This window comes from Ambystoma mexicanum, chromosome 12 (assembly GCF_040938575.1).
Source record: "Ambystoma mexicanum isolate Mex_15411 chromosome 12, UKY_AmexF1_1, whole genome shotgun sequence".
Lineage (NCBI taxonomy): Eukaryota > Metazoa > Chordata > Amphibia > Caudata > Ambystomatidae > Ambystoma > Ambystoma mexicanum.
This window is the reverse complement of record NC_090936.1, coordinates 268,557,585-268,576,717: the sequence shown is the minus strand read 5'-3', so window position 1 is coordinate 268,576,717 and position 19,133 is coordinate 268,557,585. Positions and strand designations below refer to the sequence as shown.

At 48.2% G+C, this 19,133-nt stretch overlaps 1 protein-coding gene across 3 annotated transcripts in view; it reads right to left on the bottom strand.

Moving 5' to 3' along the window:
* The window catches only part of AEBP2 (AE binding protein 2), a 514,088-nt gene that overhangs the window by 340,388 nt on the left and 154,567 nt on the right, over positions 1–19,133 (bottom strand). For all 3 annotated transcript variants that reach the window (XM_069628416.1, XM_069628415.1, XM_069628417.1), the window contains exon 2: positions 3,605–3,812. In XM_069628416.1, coding sequence (XP_069484517.1) covers positions 3,605–3,812 — 208 coding nt within the window. The remainder of the gene's footprint in view (positions 1–3,604; positions 3,813–19,133) is intronic.

The following is a 19,133-nucleotide window of genomic DNA, read 5'->3' as shown; positions in this document are numbered from 1 at the left end:
CATGGCGGTCTTGCAGTGCGCCTCCAGCAGATGTTCCAAAATAGGCGCTAGTTGATGCCACATCTCACGATCATAGCGTGCCATGATCACTAAGAAATTGGCTGCTTTCACTGTCGCCTCAACAATCAAAACCTTCTTCCCGAAGGCATCCAGGTCTTCTTGCTTCCCTGTCCGGAGGAGTAACACTTGTGCTGACTCCGGGCCTTACAGCTGGCCGCTGCCGACACCACAGACTCAGGAGTCGGCTGCGACACCAAGCACTTCGGGGTAGATTCTGGGGCCTTGAACTTTTTCTCCAGTATATCTTTGACAGCCGGCTCTGAAAAGGGATGTTGCATCGTGCGCAGGCCCTCCTGCCACACATGGTCCAGAATAGGCACGGAGAATACAGATTTCCTTTTCTTGCCCATGTGATCTAACAGGAAGCATTCCTTCTGCTCTTCCTCAGGTGTCAACCCAAATTCCACACACGCCTTAGCCATCATGGCGTGGAACGCTGCAACATCATCGGGAGGGGAAGGCTGCGCCAGACTTCGAGGCAGTTCCACCTCCCCGTCCGTATCACACGCATTGTCCCTCGTCAGCGACGATGGACAAGTAGACATGGTGTCCCGCGGAACACTGTCCGACTCCGGCAGTTGACCCTCCTCCGGGTACGAACATGGACAATCTTCCCTCACCGGCAGTGGCACCTGAAAGCCAACCGCGGGAGATGAGAGGAGGAACACCAGCAGCGCCCATGACAGGCCCCACCAGGACCACATTCAGAGGGGGTAACCTCTCATCCAGCTGGCCCAACAATGATTGCAGCGTGGGCAGAACTTGGAGCGACAACAGACTGCGGGTTCACCAGTTGTTAACTAGCAGGACCAGGACCCACACCCACCAAAGGCCCAATGCTTTGCAGTCCCAAAGCAGACGACTCCAACACCCGCTCCCGGTCATCGTCCACCACCAAGGACACCAAAAAAGCTGCCGTCTCCTGATGTAGAATGCTGTCAGGCATAAGCGAGTCAAAGGCGGAAGACTGCCAAGCCCCACTCGTCAGCAACAATCCTTGTGTGTCCATCCTCGATGACGAGAAAAGCATCGGGCCTTTATCAAATACCGTCGTCGCCTGAGCCGATTACACAACCGTCGACAACAGAACCGTAGATGGAAGAGCAACCGACGACAACAGGACCGTCGACGAAGACGTAGATTTCCCTGGAGACACGGCCTGCTTGGCAGCGCTGGAGCGGTGCTTAGACTCCCCCCTGCTAGAGGGCGACCTGTGATGGTCCCCTGAAGCGGAGCGCTTCGACTAGTCCTTCTTGGACTTCTCCTGCGACACAGACTTCTCGGGCCTGCCACCAGACCCTCGGGAATGGTCCGACCAACCATGCTTGGACGAAGTACCCTTCGACATCTGCTTACTCGAAGAGGATCGACAGCTCTTCCCCACCTCCGACACAGGACCAGGACAAGGTTTCTTAGCAGGGGACTCGGTCGATGCCGCCTGGCAAGGATCTGCCGACTGCACAGGCCACTCTGAGGATAGGCTCCGGACAGATCCCACCTCCAAGGCCAGGTAGGTGCCCTCATTAAGCCAACAAACCAACCGCTGATTGCAGTCCTTAAGAGTCTTTTGTGCGACAACCCTCTACAAATCTCGCAAGTGTCCACCGAGTGATGGGGGTTAAGGCAGTAGAGGCCATCCATATGCCCGTCACCCTCATACACCTTCAACCCACAAGTCGCACAGGGCCGGAACAGAGACTTCTTCGGAGCCCCAGAAGCCATCTCAATACGCAAATAGCACATGCAAAAACACAATGAACACGTGGTGATCCCAACAGTTTGGAGACGGTTGAGATCTGAAGGGAAGCTGTGGGGGCGGGGCCATTTATACCTTGCGTCCTATTGGTGGGGACTAAAGCACCCAAAAAAAGGACGTTGATAGGACACTGAAGTGTCGAAAGTTTTTCATGGAAAAACGCTAGGTCAAAGTGACCAAGGTTCCCAGAGCGACGGGGAATATTCACAGCATGTGAATCCATGAAAGATCCAATGCTGGAGAATACAGCTATACACCTCGATAAATTCGACCTAGCTGCTCACATAAGAACACTACCCCACAAACACCTCACTCTAATAAAACACAGCTATATCCCATGATAAACTGGCCTAGCTGCTCACATAATAAGCATCCTAGAGGCCTAACGTAGCCAGAAACCAGTCTGGGTGTCCACCCACCAGACTGCACACAAATATCTCCACCACCACACCTAATGCTAGGATGTAGCTACCACCAGGCAATTCTACAGCTGCACACAACTGGTGCACCCACGCACCCTACGACACTCTCTCTACTCGCTGTACTGACCTGGACTGCGGTCCCCGAGGGCGTTCAACCTACCAGCGCTTTGAAGTCATACCAATGATATATAGAGTGCTATACAAATGCCAAAAAAACTAATATCAGGTCTCAGTCCAAACGGGTCAGCTTTTTTTTAAAGAAATACATGACATAGGCACATAATGAATAGGAGCCAGACCGAAGGACTGGCTGTGCTGCATACTATTCTCAGCTCAGCACAATTTTTGCATTGTTCACTGGGTGACAATTGCCCTCATCATTAGAAGAGGAAGCGCATAATAATTTCCTTACACATTCAGTCTACAAGGTGCAGCTCTCCAGATATTGGATTAAAACTCCCATTATCCCACTCCATTGACTATGCTGTGGATAGCTAATGTGCGTTGTAGAATACATATTGCGAGTCAAAGGTTGCAGATGCTAGCCTTAGACGCAAAGATCAAGATATTTATTCAGCTGCAAATTAAACTCCAAGCGCAATCTATTCATTTGTTGCACTCAAGATGAGACTTGTAGTCTTTCTAAACTTGGAAGGAGATTTAAATCCTTTCCCGATCTCTTACTTTAATGTACAGCATCAAGATGTATATAAAAATAAAAGAAAGTTCTTTAGAATACATATGGCATGCTAGAGTAGAATTCCCAGCTACAAACAGAAAGAACTCTGAACCCAAATTAATGAAAGTGTGGTCAGGGGGAAAAGGCTTGACTGAACATAATAAAGGCACACTGTCGAGATTCGATGCACCGATTGCTTAGGCACGGCAGCAATGCTAAAATACCTGGACTAATGCTGTGAGGACGAACACACCAATCCCTAACAACCTAGAAGGAGAAAACTACATTGTTGAAAATGTGCCACAGGATTCATATATAATTGCAGTATGAAAAAAGAAAAAGCTTTTACGACTGAATCTAGCACTTTTAAACTTAGTTTTAGAAACATTGTGCATTTGCCCACACAGGATCATATTCAACGCCCTCTAATAACTGTAAATGTCCATACCCCTTTCCAAATCCACTCATCCTGCCTAATGCATATTAGCTAATGTACATAGGGCTCCAGGAAATGTCATATTTCGATCCATCAATACTAAATGAAGTCCTGAAAAACGAAACATGTAGCAAACACAACCCTTGCCTCACCCTCAAAAAAGAACAGTTCCCCACACATTTCATAATTGCTAGCAACACAAATTTTAGTTATGACATACATAAAACGGATAATAAAAAGGCAAAGCATACCCCTCCTCGCTGTCCATCCACATGTATGGAACGAATGTGATCGGCAAGATCAGGACTGGAGTTGAAACAGATCTGGCACTGGTCCCAACAACAATTGTAGGAAATGTTTTTAGTTGCTGAAGCAATGCTTCCTTGGCCATTCATCATTGCTGGAGTTGAACGGCCACTGGAGATTGTACTGTCTACGTCCATTAGGGTACTGCTGATGCTATATAAGAACAAGAATTAACTGTTAATTATGGCTTCATTGGACAGTCACAGAGCAAACTATGTACAGTCTTTCACAATTCAAATGGAAGTGTTTCAATAAAAGAAGTAGACATGAAAAATAATAAATCACACCTCCACTAGTCACTGGCAAGCGATGATTCACTATTTGAGCGTGAGAAATGTTATGCTGTGAATAAATGCAGAACTGGCATTCTTGCCAGGGAGAAAGTGACTTATGTCTGGCTAGAAGCTTGCAACTAAGTTTGTCACCCATCCTGCTTAAATACATTCTTAGACTGTTTCCCTTACTGTACATTAGCTATCAACATTAAGTACGTGTACTTACAGCTTACAAATCTGTTACATCTGAAAAACTGATGTATACAGTTTGGCCGTGGCACAATTGTTCGCGGCAGACTTGACCATTGTCAATTCGGCCACAAAGCCAATGTGTCAGCAGTCAAATCCGCCCAAATAAAAAACACCCACCCCACATACACCCCCACCACCTATCCACTACTTGTCTTTTCGTGTTCCTCTCATCTTGTAGCCCTGCGGCTCGAATCCTTCACTCCTACGCGAATCACATCCGATGCTGCAGGGTCGCTTTTCTTTTTTTGTTATTTTTGCTCTTCCTGTCCACCGTCTCCAAACCTCTAGACGCAGGGGACACCCCTGCAACCCTTGCTCCCCATGTTTGGTAGTGATTACCCAAATTGATAGTTTACAACGACTGAATGGTACTGGCCGAGTTAGGCCAGATTTACCATATGGTCATTTGTACATGATCAATTTGGGTAATACCTAGAAAAACACCTATGAATACAATGACGTGAAATGTTTGTCGATCTAGTCCTAGTACACATGGGTCAAAAAATCCCTTTGCTATATGCAGTCAAGGACCACAAATAAGACCATCACATGTGGCACTTTGGTGCTAATGCTATGCCTTTACGTGGAGAGATTTTTCCCACCATTTTAAGGGCCCGGAGTCTGAATCGGACTCAACTGGTGTGGTGAGCTTTCTGGGTGTGGTGTACACAAACCCTGGTACCTCTGCAGGTTTGCAGCATACACCCGAACAAGGAACCAGGTTTGTAGACAATATCTCACGCTTGTAAATGCTTGCATTACACTGCTCCAATGAGCCCAGTCCTCCAGTGTGGGAGACCACTGGTTTTATGCCCAGGGTTACTTTGCATACGTCAATCACTGTTCCTAGTCAGGGACAGGTGAGTTAATGATCAGAACCAAGCCGAAAATTGAGATCCATGGTTCATCTACTATACCAGTCTGTTGCAACATCTACAAATGGGATGATATAGCATAATCAATTTAAAGGGGTTTATTGCTGGGATGGATTACTACAAAATCAGATATCCTTGATTCCTCTATGCAAGATGCTCAGTGTTCTCAATGTGGTGGGTCAGTTGTGCTGGATCTTCCACAAAAATTGTATAGGCACCCGTCCCAGATCTGCTAATTAATTAATTTAAAACAAACTACATTTAACTGTATTAATTGGGATTATGTTATTCCCAGCACCTGGCGGGGTGCAATAATCATCCCCATCTTCTGGAAAGATGACCATCATATTCCGTCCAATTTTAGCCAGATATCATTCAGAGATTCTGTCTGCAAAGTCTATAGTAAAATATTTCTTGAGCGATTATGCAGCTGGATAAAAGATGTTTTAAGTCTTGGCCAAGCTGATTTTTAAAAAAGGTGTTGTGACAAATGATAAAGCATTTCAACTCGCATTAATGTTTGAGAAATAAGTCATTCCCAAAGGTGAATCATTGTAGATTTGAAATCTGCTTTTGATGGCAGTCGGCCTAAATTTTGGAATATATTTGAACTGAAAGTCGACCAAGCAATTCCAAGGACCCTTCATTCTATTTATTCTGACAATCGGGCATCTGTTAAACATGGTCCTAATTGTGAATGTAGCAATCCTTTTCATTCAAGTCTTGAGGTTCCCCAAGGTTGTGATTTTGCACAAGTTTTAATTTCCGATATTCATAAATGGTCAAAAATGAATTTCTTCATCAGATATGTGAAGATCTAATGGGATTCTCCCCAGAAACCTGGTCTGGAACCTTCATTTGGCCAGGGAAAGGTAGGCGCTTTCGGATCCCGACCCTGGGGGTGGTGTACTGTGGGAGGATCACATGGGTAGGGCTGAGGCGGCACGGGGGGGGGGAGAAATCAGACCAGGAAGACCGGCAGGCACCCCTTTTTAACTTTCCTTGTAATCCCTCCCTTTTGATGTGTTTTTGCCAACTTAAAGAAGCGGACAAAGCTAACTTTTCTTAAGTGAACTACATGTCACAGAATCCCATAGGGACTGAGACGAAGAATAGGGCTGAAGCAGCATGTAGATGTAAAGGGCAGGCAAGTAGGCTTAACAGCTATTGCCGGGGTCAGGCAATTGAAAATAATGACCGGCACCTGAAATCAATTGCCCCACCTAAGAGGCGTAAAAGGCTGCAGCCAGGAGGCTGGGGGTAGAGCAGGAGCTGGCAATAGTAGCAGAAGAAGAGCATGAGGCTGGCAGTTAATGAACAAGTGTGATCACTTAAGGGATACCGGGACACATGATTATATTTTCACCTGCAAGTTCTGAGAGGGTGCTGAAGTTGAAGGTCTTCCCAGGTGCGCCTTGTGGCTGTGATTTCAGAGCCGTGATCGTGCTAGAACCAAAGGCCTGGGGCAAAGAAACAAGTCGACAGAGGAGTAAAGGAGACTCCCAGTTGAAAAGGCAAGAAAGGAGACACCCATGCTGCAGAGGGGTGTATGTCCCAAGAGTACCTAGTGTGGTAGCAGAACGAAAAGAAGTTGGGAAGTGGAAGCAGCCCGCAACAGCAAAGTTCCTGGAGCCAGTGAGTGAAGCTCTGTGTTCAGGTTCACTCTGAAAACCTTGCTGGCTACTGTAAACAGCTGTACATTAACTCGCTCAAGAGTGGGAGCGAGTAGCTACTGTTCGTCATTGTTAAGAGTCCTGCTGACAATCGACATGTATCATAATACAAGTTACAGTGCTCGCGTATAAAGAAAAGCTTTTCCATTTCCCATTGTTAACTGTTTAACGTTACCGGAGTGGTCGTGTGTCTCCAATTGGATGTTTCTCACTGCAGTGACCAAATTACTCTTTGTCTATAGTCCCCTTTCCTCCATCCTGTTTGGGTGTCCCTCGCGAGGGACAGCAACAGAAACTTTTTTTCCACCAGAAAAAAAAGACATTTCCCTTTTAAAAACGTACTGTCAAAGCCCCAGGAGTATGGGCTCCCCTAGCCCCACCCACCAGCCCCACACCTCTGTTCCCTTTTGACACGTCGGCAGTCTTATATTTTAACAACCCAACTGCTTTTATTCTAGGGTGATGGGACATAAGGAGCCACAGGGTACTATGGACTAGGAGTACATTATTCACTCTGGTGAGTAACACTTAATTACTCCTATTTCTGTTTCCTTTCCTCAATCCTGTATGGACAATTACAATTGACAACGCCCTGGGGAGGAGAGACTGACCCTCTAGGCAAATCGATGACCGAATGCATCTGCCTTGGAACTGGTATCCAAGCGGTAGTGCTTGAAAAAGGCTGAAGAGGTGGTCCATGTTGCCGCCCTGCTGATCACCTGCCGGGGAACATGGCGCTGGAACGCGACTGCGGCCACCTTGGCTCGTACCGCATGCATGCCTTGCGGCAGATCCTTATGTTGCATCTTGTATGCCTGCTGGATCGCTGCTGTCAAACATCGAGCTATGGATGCCTTGGAGGCTTGCTGGCCAGGCCTGGAGCATCCAAATGTTACAAACCCAGCATACGTCTTGCGGATGCCTTTCGTTCTGTCCAGATTGGATTTCAGGAGAGTGTTGAAATACTGACAATGGAGCATTTTCTCCGAGTCTTCTTTGGGGTCCAGGAAGAATGTGGGGAGCACAATCTCCTCATTGATGTGAAAGGCCGACACCACCTTTAGAGGGAACTTGGGGTGCATGCGAAGCACAACCATCTCTGTGAAATCTAGTGTCCTGCTCTGAGGCGACCAACGCCTGGATCTCACTCACTGTCAATGCAAGCTGAGCTAGGACCAACCAGAAGGGCTGTCTTCAGAGTGACCATCTTGATGTATGCTGTGGCCATGGGTTCAAATGGTTTGAGGGATAGAACACTTAGCACCACATTGAGTACCCAAACAGGATGCAGGCATTTGACTGGGGGATACAGCAAGGTCAATGTTTTTTCACTACGGGATTGGCCAAAGCAGGATAAGAGAGTGAGTTCCTGTATGCGCCAATCGCAGGCAGGTATGTCCGGCAGGTATCCAACTCAGCACCCAACATGACTGACTAAATAGGCCGAGAAAGTTAAAACTTGGTCCAGGGTGCATGTCAGAGGATTTACCCCATTTTCTTTAGCCTAAAATCAGATCCTCGCCCATTTGCTTTTGTACCGCTTGCAACTAACCTGACTTCTGGCACTTCGAATGATTTTCAGATTGTTGCTGGACAATTGCAGGTGCTGGAGCACTGGCTGCTCAGGAACCAGGCCGTTAGGGCTAGTCTCTCAGAGGAGGGGTGAAGCACTGCACCTCCCTACTGTGCTAGTAGAAGGCACTTCCCCAGAGGAAGTACCATCTGCAGCTGGGTTGACAGCTAACACAGGCCCAAGAACCAGGGTTGTACCGGCCAGCGAGGCGCTATGACAAAGTAACTCACTGTAGTGACTTACTCCTAAGTCCAAAGTCCCCTTTCCTCCATACTTTTGGGACATTCGGCCCATCGGGACGGGACCGGAGCACTTTAAGCATCGAAACATAGCTTTTTTCGTCCTTTTATTTTAATACAGGGCCACCATTGTGACAGTAGCCCGCATTCCTGAGTTCCGCCTGCACATCGCCCTTCAATCCTTTGCTACCGCCAAGTCAAGGACCATTTAGCAAAATAGAGGATACTTATATACTTATTAGAGGGGACGGCGGGCGTATGGAGGAAAGGGGACTATGGACTAGGAGTTAGGTCGTCACTATGGTGAGTAACTATCATATTTCTACGTTCCGTCCCCTTTCCTCCATACTTGGGAGAGTCCCAAGCACTGACCAAAGAAAAACAGGAGGATGGAAATGTCGCTTATTTGAACAAGTTCTTAAGAACTGCCTGGCCGAACTGGGCATCAGCCCGTGAGTTCAGGTCGAAACAAAATCTGCAAATAGACAAAGCCCCCAGTCTCCTCGTCTCCTCGTACTTGCACGCTCTGAATGCTCACACAGCCTAGTGGGTCCTCATCCATCCTCCAGTGTAGTAATTGTGTTCAAACCCATGTTCCCTCCCTGTGGCCCTGTGGGCGCTTTGAAACACAATTTACTTGTTGTATAAGCACCTAACAAATGTACAATAAAATAAATAAAAGATGCATACACAAGCAGAGGAAGCCACCCAACAGCATCAGACCCGAGTGAGGCTGATCCAAGGAGAGCCCTGGAGCCTGGGACTTTCCGAACTGCTCTGAGATCGAGAGCGAAACACTGAAAGTCCAGCGTTGGTATGGTGAGAGAAACCAAGACGACAACCTGGATTCCGGTGGTGGCGTGACCACAACGACTTAATGGTGGGAACGGTCTCCATCCAACGAAGCCAAAACCACTAAATGAGAAATTACAGAACAGAGATTGGGATGCCAGAGAAAACAAAAAGGCAAAGAACCAGAACCACCAGAGCGAGCGGAAGCACTGGAGACGTTCCCCTGCAAATTCCAAGGTAATGGTGAGAACGTGAGGCCAGCAGGAAATCATTGTGCAACAAGAGAAACTCGCACCAGTGAAACTGATGAAACAGTAAAGTTTATGAAATGGAACAGTAATGTCAGAAAGAAGCACAATAAAAGCTAGAAAGAGACGATTAAGAGTGGGGCGCAAATACCCTGGGAAGAGGAGTGGAAGTACTCCTGCCGGATATGTGCCACGTCTGGGTAATTACTTTTGGAACTTCACTGCTATCTGTGACCCTCCCGGTCCACCCAAAAGGTGCTTGAAACCCAACTGTCCCGATTAGGTGCTGTTGCTGCAATCTGATAACTGTGCGGCCTGTAAGCCAAAGTGCAGGCAAGGTGAAGGGTATCGGGAAGCTGTACATTATGGCCACGGCCTGACAATACATAGCTCTTTTTGAGGGTTTTGTCTTTAGGGCCCAGACGGCTCATCCATGGAAAGGCAAGCAGTTCTAGTGCTATTCTAATAAGGGCTTTTTGGTAACGCCCTAATAGTGCTCGGACGCTCTATGTGGTTTCCTGCTGCGATACGTAGGGCACAGTGTCTGTGGGGTTCTCCCGAGTTAGGGGGAGCACCCTTTGAGCTGTGCTAGTTTGGATAAAGTGAGTGGGGTATTGGACTTTGAAGAATATTTTTGTTGGACACTTATGTTGGGGTATGATCACAATAAGCTACAACAAGGCAGGTGTGGAACTGCTGCTGCAAAGTTATAGCGGGACATTATTTTGGGTAAAGACTTTTAATAAAGGGAAAGAGGGGCTTCCCTGCCTGAAAAGAAACTAATGAAAATGTCGGAAGTCTGAAATTAAAATAGTCTGTCCGTATAGTGTCCAAAGAAAAACCTACTTCTGCCCGCAACGCTAAACATCTTGCTATAGCTGTGCAAGGAAGGTCTTAACTTCAAATAAAACACTACTCTTGGTGTTCTCAGCAAACAGAAAAGTCTCCTGGTTCGCTGGTGATAAAGTGATGCAAAATAATGTTCAAAAATAACAAGTTCCAAAGCTAGGGTAATGCTCCTTTCCCCTAGGTTTATTCTTCTTCCAGGTAGGAGTGTGTGCCAGACTCGCAAAGGTTATCTTAATAAAATGTCTTTTCCACTGGGTCCCAGACCCTCTTTGCTGTGGACTTAACCCACCCAACCCCCAATATGGGTGCGGGTCAAAGACTTGCACAGGTTTATTGCCCCTTGGTTTACTCTCCTGCCAAATGTGCAACTTGAGGGTCCCAGACCCTCTGCTTCTCGTTTCATTGCCCCTTCATTTATACTCTTCTGCAAAGTATGCAACTCTCTTTCAGTCACTTTGGGTCCAAGTCCCTCTTCTTCCTACTCTTATATTCGCTCTTGAGCTTCCCCGGACCTCCAACATGTTTGGGTAAAACCGCATATCTGTTCCCTCTTGACCAGTACCAGTATTTCCCCAGCTAGTGTTGCTTGTTGAGGCTCCGGCAGCCCCCTGGTGAATGGCAGGGTCTGCAGCGGTTCCGCAGTCTTTCTCCAGTTGCACGTCCAGCCATGCAAGCAGCTCACTGGGGTCGCCTGGAGGTAAGTCTCGGCAACAACTATGTAGGTCCTTCCTGCTCAGACCTTTGATCAGGTTTTCCTTCCCCTCGCTTCGTGGCTTCCCGTTCTGCTTCTCTCTGCCCGCCCAGTGCAGGTGAGCTTCACAGCCGAGCTCCTTTTGAACTGCAGCGCCAGCCTTCTTTATTCATTCAGGCACTTGACATTAAGGAAAAAAAAAAAAATACCACCCATTTCCTCAGAGCGATCTTCCTCGTCTCATTACTGGTTTTCCACTCTGAGGCAGGACACTGTATTCTCCAATAGGTGAAGGTTAAGTATATTAAAGTCATTAACCTTGCAACAGTATATTGGTTCTGCCTACGAAGGGCGTTGGGATTTGGTATCTGAGAGGGGACTGTGTGCATCAAGGCAGAAAAATACTTTTCTCCGAGAATAATCGTACCCAATTCCATAGGGGTCCCCGTCCGTGAGATCCTACCGGAGTGTACCACCCCCAGGGGGATTATTGTACTGTGGATGCACCGCCCTGGCTCCATAGGAAAGGTCTCCCCCGAGGGAAGAAGGGACGATATCCTGAGATTCATCACACCATGCACAGGATGCTTTCGGCACATGCTTGCCCCTATGAGAGGAAACCCCCCCACGCCCTTGCTCTAGAAGGAGCTTCTGTGAGCAACAGGCCTTAACTGAACTCAGTGTGTGGAATGGGAGTCTCAGAGATGGGCCCGTCCTTCCTGGAAGCAACCCTAGCTGCTACACAAAGTCGTCGTACAGTGGACCACTGGAAAATAGAGGAAAACCTTCTGATTAAAAACCTCTGGTGGGTCTTGAAATGGCAAGTGATAAGCACAAAGTTCCGGATTTCTAAAGAGGCGGTAGCTGGAGGAAGTTTGAAGGGATACGAAGCAGCTTAGTAGCCCATGAGGGAAGCAGCTTCATGAACTGGAGGAACAAAGGAAAGGGGAGGGGCCATAAGGACCATTGAGAGGAGAGAGGGAACAGGAGTGAGAGGAACAGGAACACAACGTCTAGCAGACGGGGAAGGCAATACCTGCAGTTGCGACGCCTGGCACGTTCAGACTGTTGATGAGTGAAGGGAGTGGAAGAGACACGGGTGGAAAGCAGCCGCCATCTTCAGTTTGGCAACATCGCCCGACAGCCTGCACACACGCCACAGCATTGCCACAGTAACCATGGAGTCTGGTGCGGGAGACACGGGGCACAGTGCTTGAAAGCTTCTCACTCAAGGTTTCTTCTTCCTCATTCTATGTTCATTATTGAGCTGATCTTGTCGGGTGATGTATGTTTGGGGCAATATAAATTCTGACTTCCCGTAAAGAGATGGAGCAATTCTCTGCAGGGCTTACACTCATGTCCTTAAAGGGAGAGTGGTGGTTCTCTGGAACCTCTGGCAGGAGAAGGCGGAAACCAGATGGATGTCAACCTCTGGCCCGGTCAACGCCTACCCCCGCGCCCCACCACACCCAGCGCCAGAATGCATTCGGGGAACGACAGACTTCTGGAAGGGGTGTGGTTCGTTAGGAACGTATTGGAATATGTGGTGGTCATGACCAAAAATCAAGGCATACTAGAGGGATGTTCTTTCAGGCATCCACAGGTTGCAAGGGATAGAAAGGCTGTGTGCGCTGCTTTTGTTACTGTTTGGCTTGCAGGAGGTGGTGGGATTTTGTAGGCAGAGCCATATGATAGGATATATGAAACACAGCCTATTAATGGAAGCAAGGGTCACACTGGTCAGAGCCTGGAAGAGAGAGACTGTGCCAATAAGGCAAGGATGGGTAAATGAGGTGAAATCTATTTGTGTGAGGAAGTTAATTTCTCGTAATAAACTAGACAGGCGGTGGCATTCAACAGGAGTGGGTGCCCTTCACATCTAAATCGATGCCTGAATGGGTTGGAATTCTAGAAGATGGGACTGCAGTCAATTGACAAATCAGAAACAGCACAGAGAGGACAATACTGGTTCAGGTGAACAACAAGATTATAGGTGACCAAAATGCAAGCTTGATGGGGGAGCAAGGCGTTAATTAGCAATAATTAAGGTTTTAGGACTAAGGCCAATGGCCCCCTCATAACGAATGGTGGTGTTGATTGACCAAACTAAAGTACATTTCTGTAAAGGTCAGTGTTAATAAATTGCGTCGATGAGTGCAAAAATGTAATGTCTTCAGAAAATCTAATAAAAGCAATCAATTTGGGAGGAGGTTGGAGCAGTGGCCAAAAGGGTTTTCTGCATGTGGTGACATTCTGAAACAGGATTATAGATTAATCCCTGCCCCACCATTCCTTTCAACACCACAGGGGAAAACCTAAGCTGGGAAAAGTTTGGCGGAAATGGTCACAACGAATTACCTCAAATGATGAGCACAGACTTGTTCAAAGGTTTATGAACCCACTTCAAATATTCCTGAAGGCATACTCATACCACTTCCGTTGGATTTGTCTGGCGACTCTGTGGTAATGCTGCCTCAATGAAAGCCCTGGATCTCCAGGAATCCTTAGCCGAAGAAGGTTTTGGAACTTGCTTCTCCGGCCTTGCAAAAGCTTGATAATCCTGCCAGTCGAGTAGTTTAGTTGAGCTACTCTGCCAAAGAGAAATCAACTCAACCCATGAACTTTAGGGCTGTAGCAGATAGCGCCAAGAAATCCAAGACTCTAGGAGATAGTTTGAAGAATGTATTGTTACAGGTCTATGACACGTTTCAGTAAGGCCAGACTAAGGGGAATCCCTGGTCTATTCCTCAACCCCCTGTCCTCTTGCCAAAGCTTCCCTGCTCCCCAGTTGGTCAAAAGTCAGGACCATAGATGGGTGATCCTCTATTGTCCATTTCTAGTCTGTACTTTGAGGGCCTATCTTACTACCTCTGGAAATAACAGATCATCTGCTCTGTTGATATCAGACACACAGATTGTTTAAGTTGTGCCTTCTTTCTCTCTTGCACACCTGTTCACTCTTTCCTTCCCTTTTCTCTCTCACCTACTCTTCACCTATCCTCTGACATCTCTTCTCACTTTCTCTTCCTACTCTCCATTTACCACCTTCAACTTCCTCCTATTATTCTGCCTTTCCCTCTGGTGTTTCTCACTCTTCACCATTCTCTCTCGCTCTACCTTTATGCTCAATTATATGAATGCCCCCCCCCCCCTCATGTGTGGTAGTAGATGGAGATCACAGGATGGGAATTAAATGAGCAACAAGCCATTACCGAGTTTAAATGGTATACTCAGTGACGCGAAGCCCACTGAGCTTACCACCCCTCTATGGGCTGATTATTTTCACAACTGTGCAGTACCAGAAAAGTGGAGTACACAACAGCTGTAGTAGATCACGCGGTGCAATAATCAAAAATGTCACGTTGCAAGATTCTACCCAGGCATAAAAAAGTCAATTGCCCCCTCAATGCTACAGAGCATACCATTTCTTACTTGCCACAAGTGAATTATAACTCACCACTGGCTATTAGCGAGTGCACATTTTTCGCCCTTATAATGCAGGGTTCAAAATATGCACTAGCCATTCAGTAGTGGTATGATGCGTGCCTGTGTATAATCGATGGAGCAAGTGACTTAATGCCTGGTTAGTAGCGTCGAACTTGAAATTGGACCCCATGCATTAATGTATGATAGTCTTCAAAACTGGAACCATTAAAGGGGTAGGACTAGGGGCGGAAGGGGGGCAGCAGAGAAAATATGACACCTGGGAAGCATTTGCCTGGAGTAGAATTGTTTCATATAGTATTGCTTCAGTATCCTCAATGTTTGACGCCCTTTTCAGTGTCTATTGGGTGAAGCATCCTGGATAGACACATATCGCCCATTTCAAAATGTGCCAACTCCCTACAAGAGCCTATAGGGCACCAAGCGGCAGGTCAACACAATTCCTTAACATTGGGGCAGCACAGTCAGCATTAGTATAGCAAGGAAAAACCCAAACAAAGGGCATTCCTTAGACTTACGCCATTGACAAGTCGAGCATTCAAACCTCAGCAGAACATACAGTACTGTATGCCATGAACATGGGAGTCCATAAAAACATATTTCACATCGGAAAGTCACTACTGTATGTTGGGCAAATGTACTTTTCCCAGATCCCCAGTTACAAAGATATGAGCAATTGCTTCCAGAAAGAAAATGCAGCTTTGCTTAATGCATTATGGGACATATAGTTTCATAAAATAAGAAATAAAAATTGTCCAAGATAGTGGCACGTATTTCAATAGCAGTGTATTTTTATTGCTTACAACACTGCATATGGAGAGGGAGAATACAAAAAATGGCACTAAGCAACAAGCTGTTCCAAAAGAACATTGGATTCTGAGATGGAACACCAGAGGGCCTTCAGAGAACAGGCAGAAGCCTTCTTCCTTCACCCTCAGCCCCAACTACCAAGCAGTGAGGCTATCTACTTCCATAAATTAAACATACAGCATGGTTGTCTAGTATTTAGGTTTAAATCAACACCTGCTCATCAAAAGCGGAATTGTAAGCAATTATTTTTTTTTAAAGGGGGCGGGCTGGAGGGTACAAGTGAACTCAACTCACAGGCTGGTGCCTTTTCAGAGATAGCAATCATACACCTAATCCATGGGGGGGGGGGGGGGGGGGGCGTGGCCTGGAGTATATGACGAGTAGAGGCTGAGTCGCCGTGCTCCGGCCGAGACGCTGCATCTGGATCCTTTCGCCTGTCCGAAATTACACCTGAGACGAAGAGAAACTGTTCCGAGTGAAGGGGAACCAGCCCCCGACGCGATCCTGCAGTTTTTATCTGGGGTCGGGCCTCTAGACCCATAGAATCCCCCTCGCAAAGGTCCCCCCCCACCGCCGGTGGAACCCAAGATGGCGGCCGCCTGTTGAAAACCGCGCTGAAAGAAACATTGATCGCCTCTACAGCGGCGCCAGTCCACAAACTGGGGCCCGCCTCTAGGCGAGCCGCGACCAGAGAGGAGCCAGTCTCCCCGCCCAGGCTCGTTTTACCTCAACACTGAGCTAGTCGTCAGCTGACTGCCTCACGACAACGAACCTCCGGTCCTGCCGCGTGGGTGGAGCGGCCAGCCGGAGGGACAAGGTGGTGCTCCCACACGGGGAGACTGGGTCCGGGCCCCTGACTCCGACCTCTGAAGTGGCTGGGGGGCGGCCCGCATGGGAGCAGAAAACCAGGAGCGACACCGGGAGGAGACACACGGAACCCGTGAGTGTGGGGGCACCCGCCTGCCACGCATTCCCGGCACTTGCCCGCCTCCTGCAATGGAGAACCAGAGGTGAGGAGAACAGCGGGAGGGGGCACAAAGCCATCAAACACTACCAGCATATGGGATTATAGCGACGCGCCACCGGCATTATTACAAATTATTTCACCAGGCCAGTGCGGTCTTTGCAGAGGAGCCCTCATCTACTATCTCCTAGCTGATCCCTGGTAGCAACCTGCATAAAGCACAGTGGGTGCTGGGACTCACGAAAACAGTCCCCACACACTGTGGACTGGGCCTGGACTACCCTCCAGATCAGCACCGGGTGCTGGCACTTCCGCCCCTGGAATTACAAAAGCTCCCCCAAGAGCCTGAACACTAACTTCACCAGGCCGGTGCGGTCTTTGCAGGGGAGCCCTCATCCACCATTTTCTAGTCGATTCCTGGAAACAACCTGCACAAAGCACAGTGGGTCTTGGGACCCACGTGAACAGTTCCCACACACTGTGGACTGGCCTGGACCACCCTCCGGGTCAGCGCCAGGAGCGGACGCTGCCACCCCTGGATTGGATCGAACAGCGCCCCTGCACACCCCTCACCATGGCTGCCAGCAATAAGGGGAAAACAGGTACCATGGACACATACGTATCCACCAAAACGAAATCCCCTCCGCAACCACGTCCTTCCACCCCTGAACCTGCACAGGCAAAAGTGGCTGATTCCTCCAAAAATCAAGCCCAGGTGCTGGAAGCGATCGCATCCCTACGGACATTTATAGACTCCAGAATCAGGGAGTTTAAATCTGAAATTCAACTCATGCGCCAGGATGCCTGCAACTTAACCGAAAGAGTGACGACTGCCGAGACAACCATAAAAGAAACGGCAGACGACGCAACAGAATTGAAAGCTAAGGTGGTGGATCTGGAAAGAAAGGTGGCCATACTTGATGCCAAAGCCGAGGAGGCCGCGGGCCAGGCCAGACGTAGCAACGTCAGAATACTTGGGGTCCCGGAAGGAAGCAAAGGCTCGAACCCGACGGCCTACAGAGTCCTTGATACAGCAAGAGGTCGGTGCTGAAAGGCCAACACAAGGTTTCTCGGTCGAGAGGGTGCATAGATCCCTACAAAAACGACCCCCAACGGGCCCACATCCTCGCCCTATAATCGCTGAAATACTCAATTCCCAGGACAGAGAAACCATCCTGCGGCACTCTAGAGAAGAGGGACCCATTGAACGTGGGAACTCCAAAATAGCCATCTACCCCGATTACACCCAGAAGGTCCAGCGAGAGAGGAACTCATTCGTGCCGATTAAAGCTCAGCTCAGGAAACTGAATATGAAATATATGCTGTTATATCCCCTCCAGACTGAAGGGGATCTACAAGGGCAGGGAGATTTTTTTGGAATCCCCAGCAGCCGCAAACATGTGGCTGGAAGACAACAATCTAGCGGAAGGCAAAGACACCCAACCCACGGAGAGCTGAAAAACACCTTTGTCAGCGCTTGAGAGATGGAAGGATCCATGACTCACAAAGCCAACGCAGGCATAAGGCAAATAAACACCAAGAAGGTAAACCACACAACAGTTAGCTACATAGATGCGGGCCTCGCTTGGCCCACACCAGGCACAGAGTCCTACCCCCACGAACAGTTCAGGACATGCCACTTGCCTTACCGACCTCACTCGTGCCTGACACCCGGATGGGTCCAGACGGTACGAGAGCGCCCGAGCACCAGAAGGAACATGTAGTTGTTGGGTGCACCAGTTCAAGTTTTGTTAACCGTTCTGTTAATTACACAGTTTTCAAAACGCCAAGGAGGGAGTGGCACAGGACCAGAAGGCCTCAGGGACCGGAGATGAGAGAACGCCGGAACCCAGGCAAAGAACCTTACCACCTGAGGCAGTGGCCGCCTCGTGAAATCTGGGGTGACCAGAATGAAAAGACCAAAGAACCAACGCAATGGCATTCCAACTCAGGGTGTTGATGTGGAATGTGAGCGGAATGGGCACATATCGGAGAAGGAATCGGATCCACTCTTACCTGCGCAGGAAAAAGGTCTCGATAGCAATTCTTCAAGAGACACATCTCACGGAAGAATCCACAGCTAAACTATCCGAGAGATGGGGAGGGACTGGAAGAGGGGCACCTTACTCCAAGTTCGCCAGAGGAGTATTCACGTGGGTAAACTCGACCGTGCCCTTCCAGCTATTGGACTACGAAGCCGATAAAGAGGGCAGATACCTAATAATGTGGGGAACTATCGAATGCACTACAGTATGCCTGGTAAACTCATACTTCCCACAACATGGAATACCTTCACACCTAAAAATGTTAAGTACCAAAATGATTCTCCGTAGAGAGGGAGCATTTACATGGGGAGGCGATTTCAATTGTATCAGGAACAGAGTTATGGACAGATCGGACCCCCCCTGCACCTAAATAACACCGCAACCAATGTGCTAAACACCACAATAGAACAACTCGACCTAGTGGACATCTGGAGGGAACAACACCGCACCGAGGGGAGCTATTCCTATTACTCGGCCCCACACAAGGTCCACACAAGGATTGACTATATGCTCATAGACCGTGAACTGGCTCAACAGGTGGAATCCACAATGTATCTAGGCAGAACTATATCGGACTACTCTCTGCTGGTTATGCAATGGACACTCAGAGGACCCAGACCACCGATCCCGTTGTGGAGAATGTCACCGGCAGCACTCACTGACCATGCATTTAAGGAGGAACTTTGTACCAAGCTGGAAGACTACCTAGACATCAACAAAGGCTCAGTGACAAGTTGGATGGGA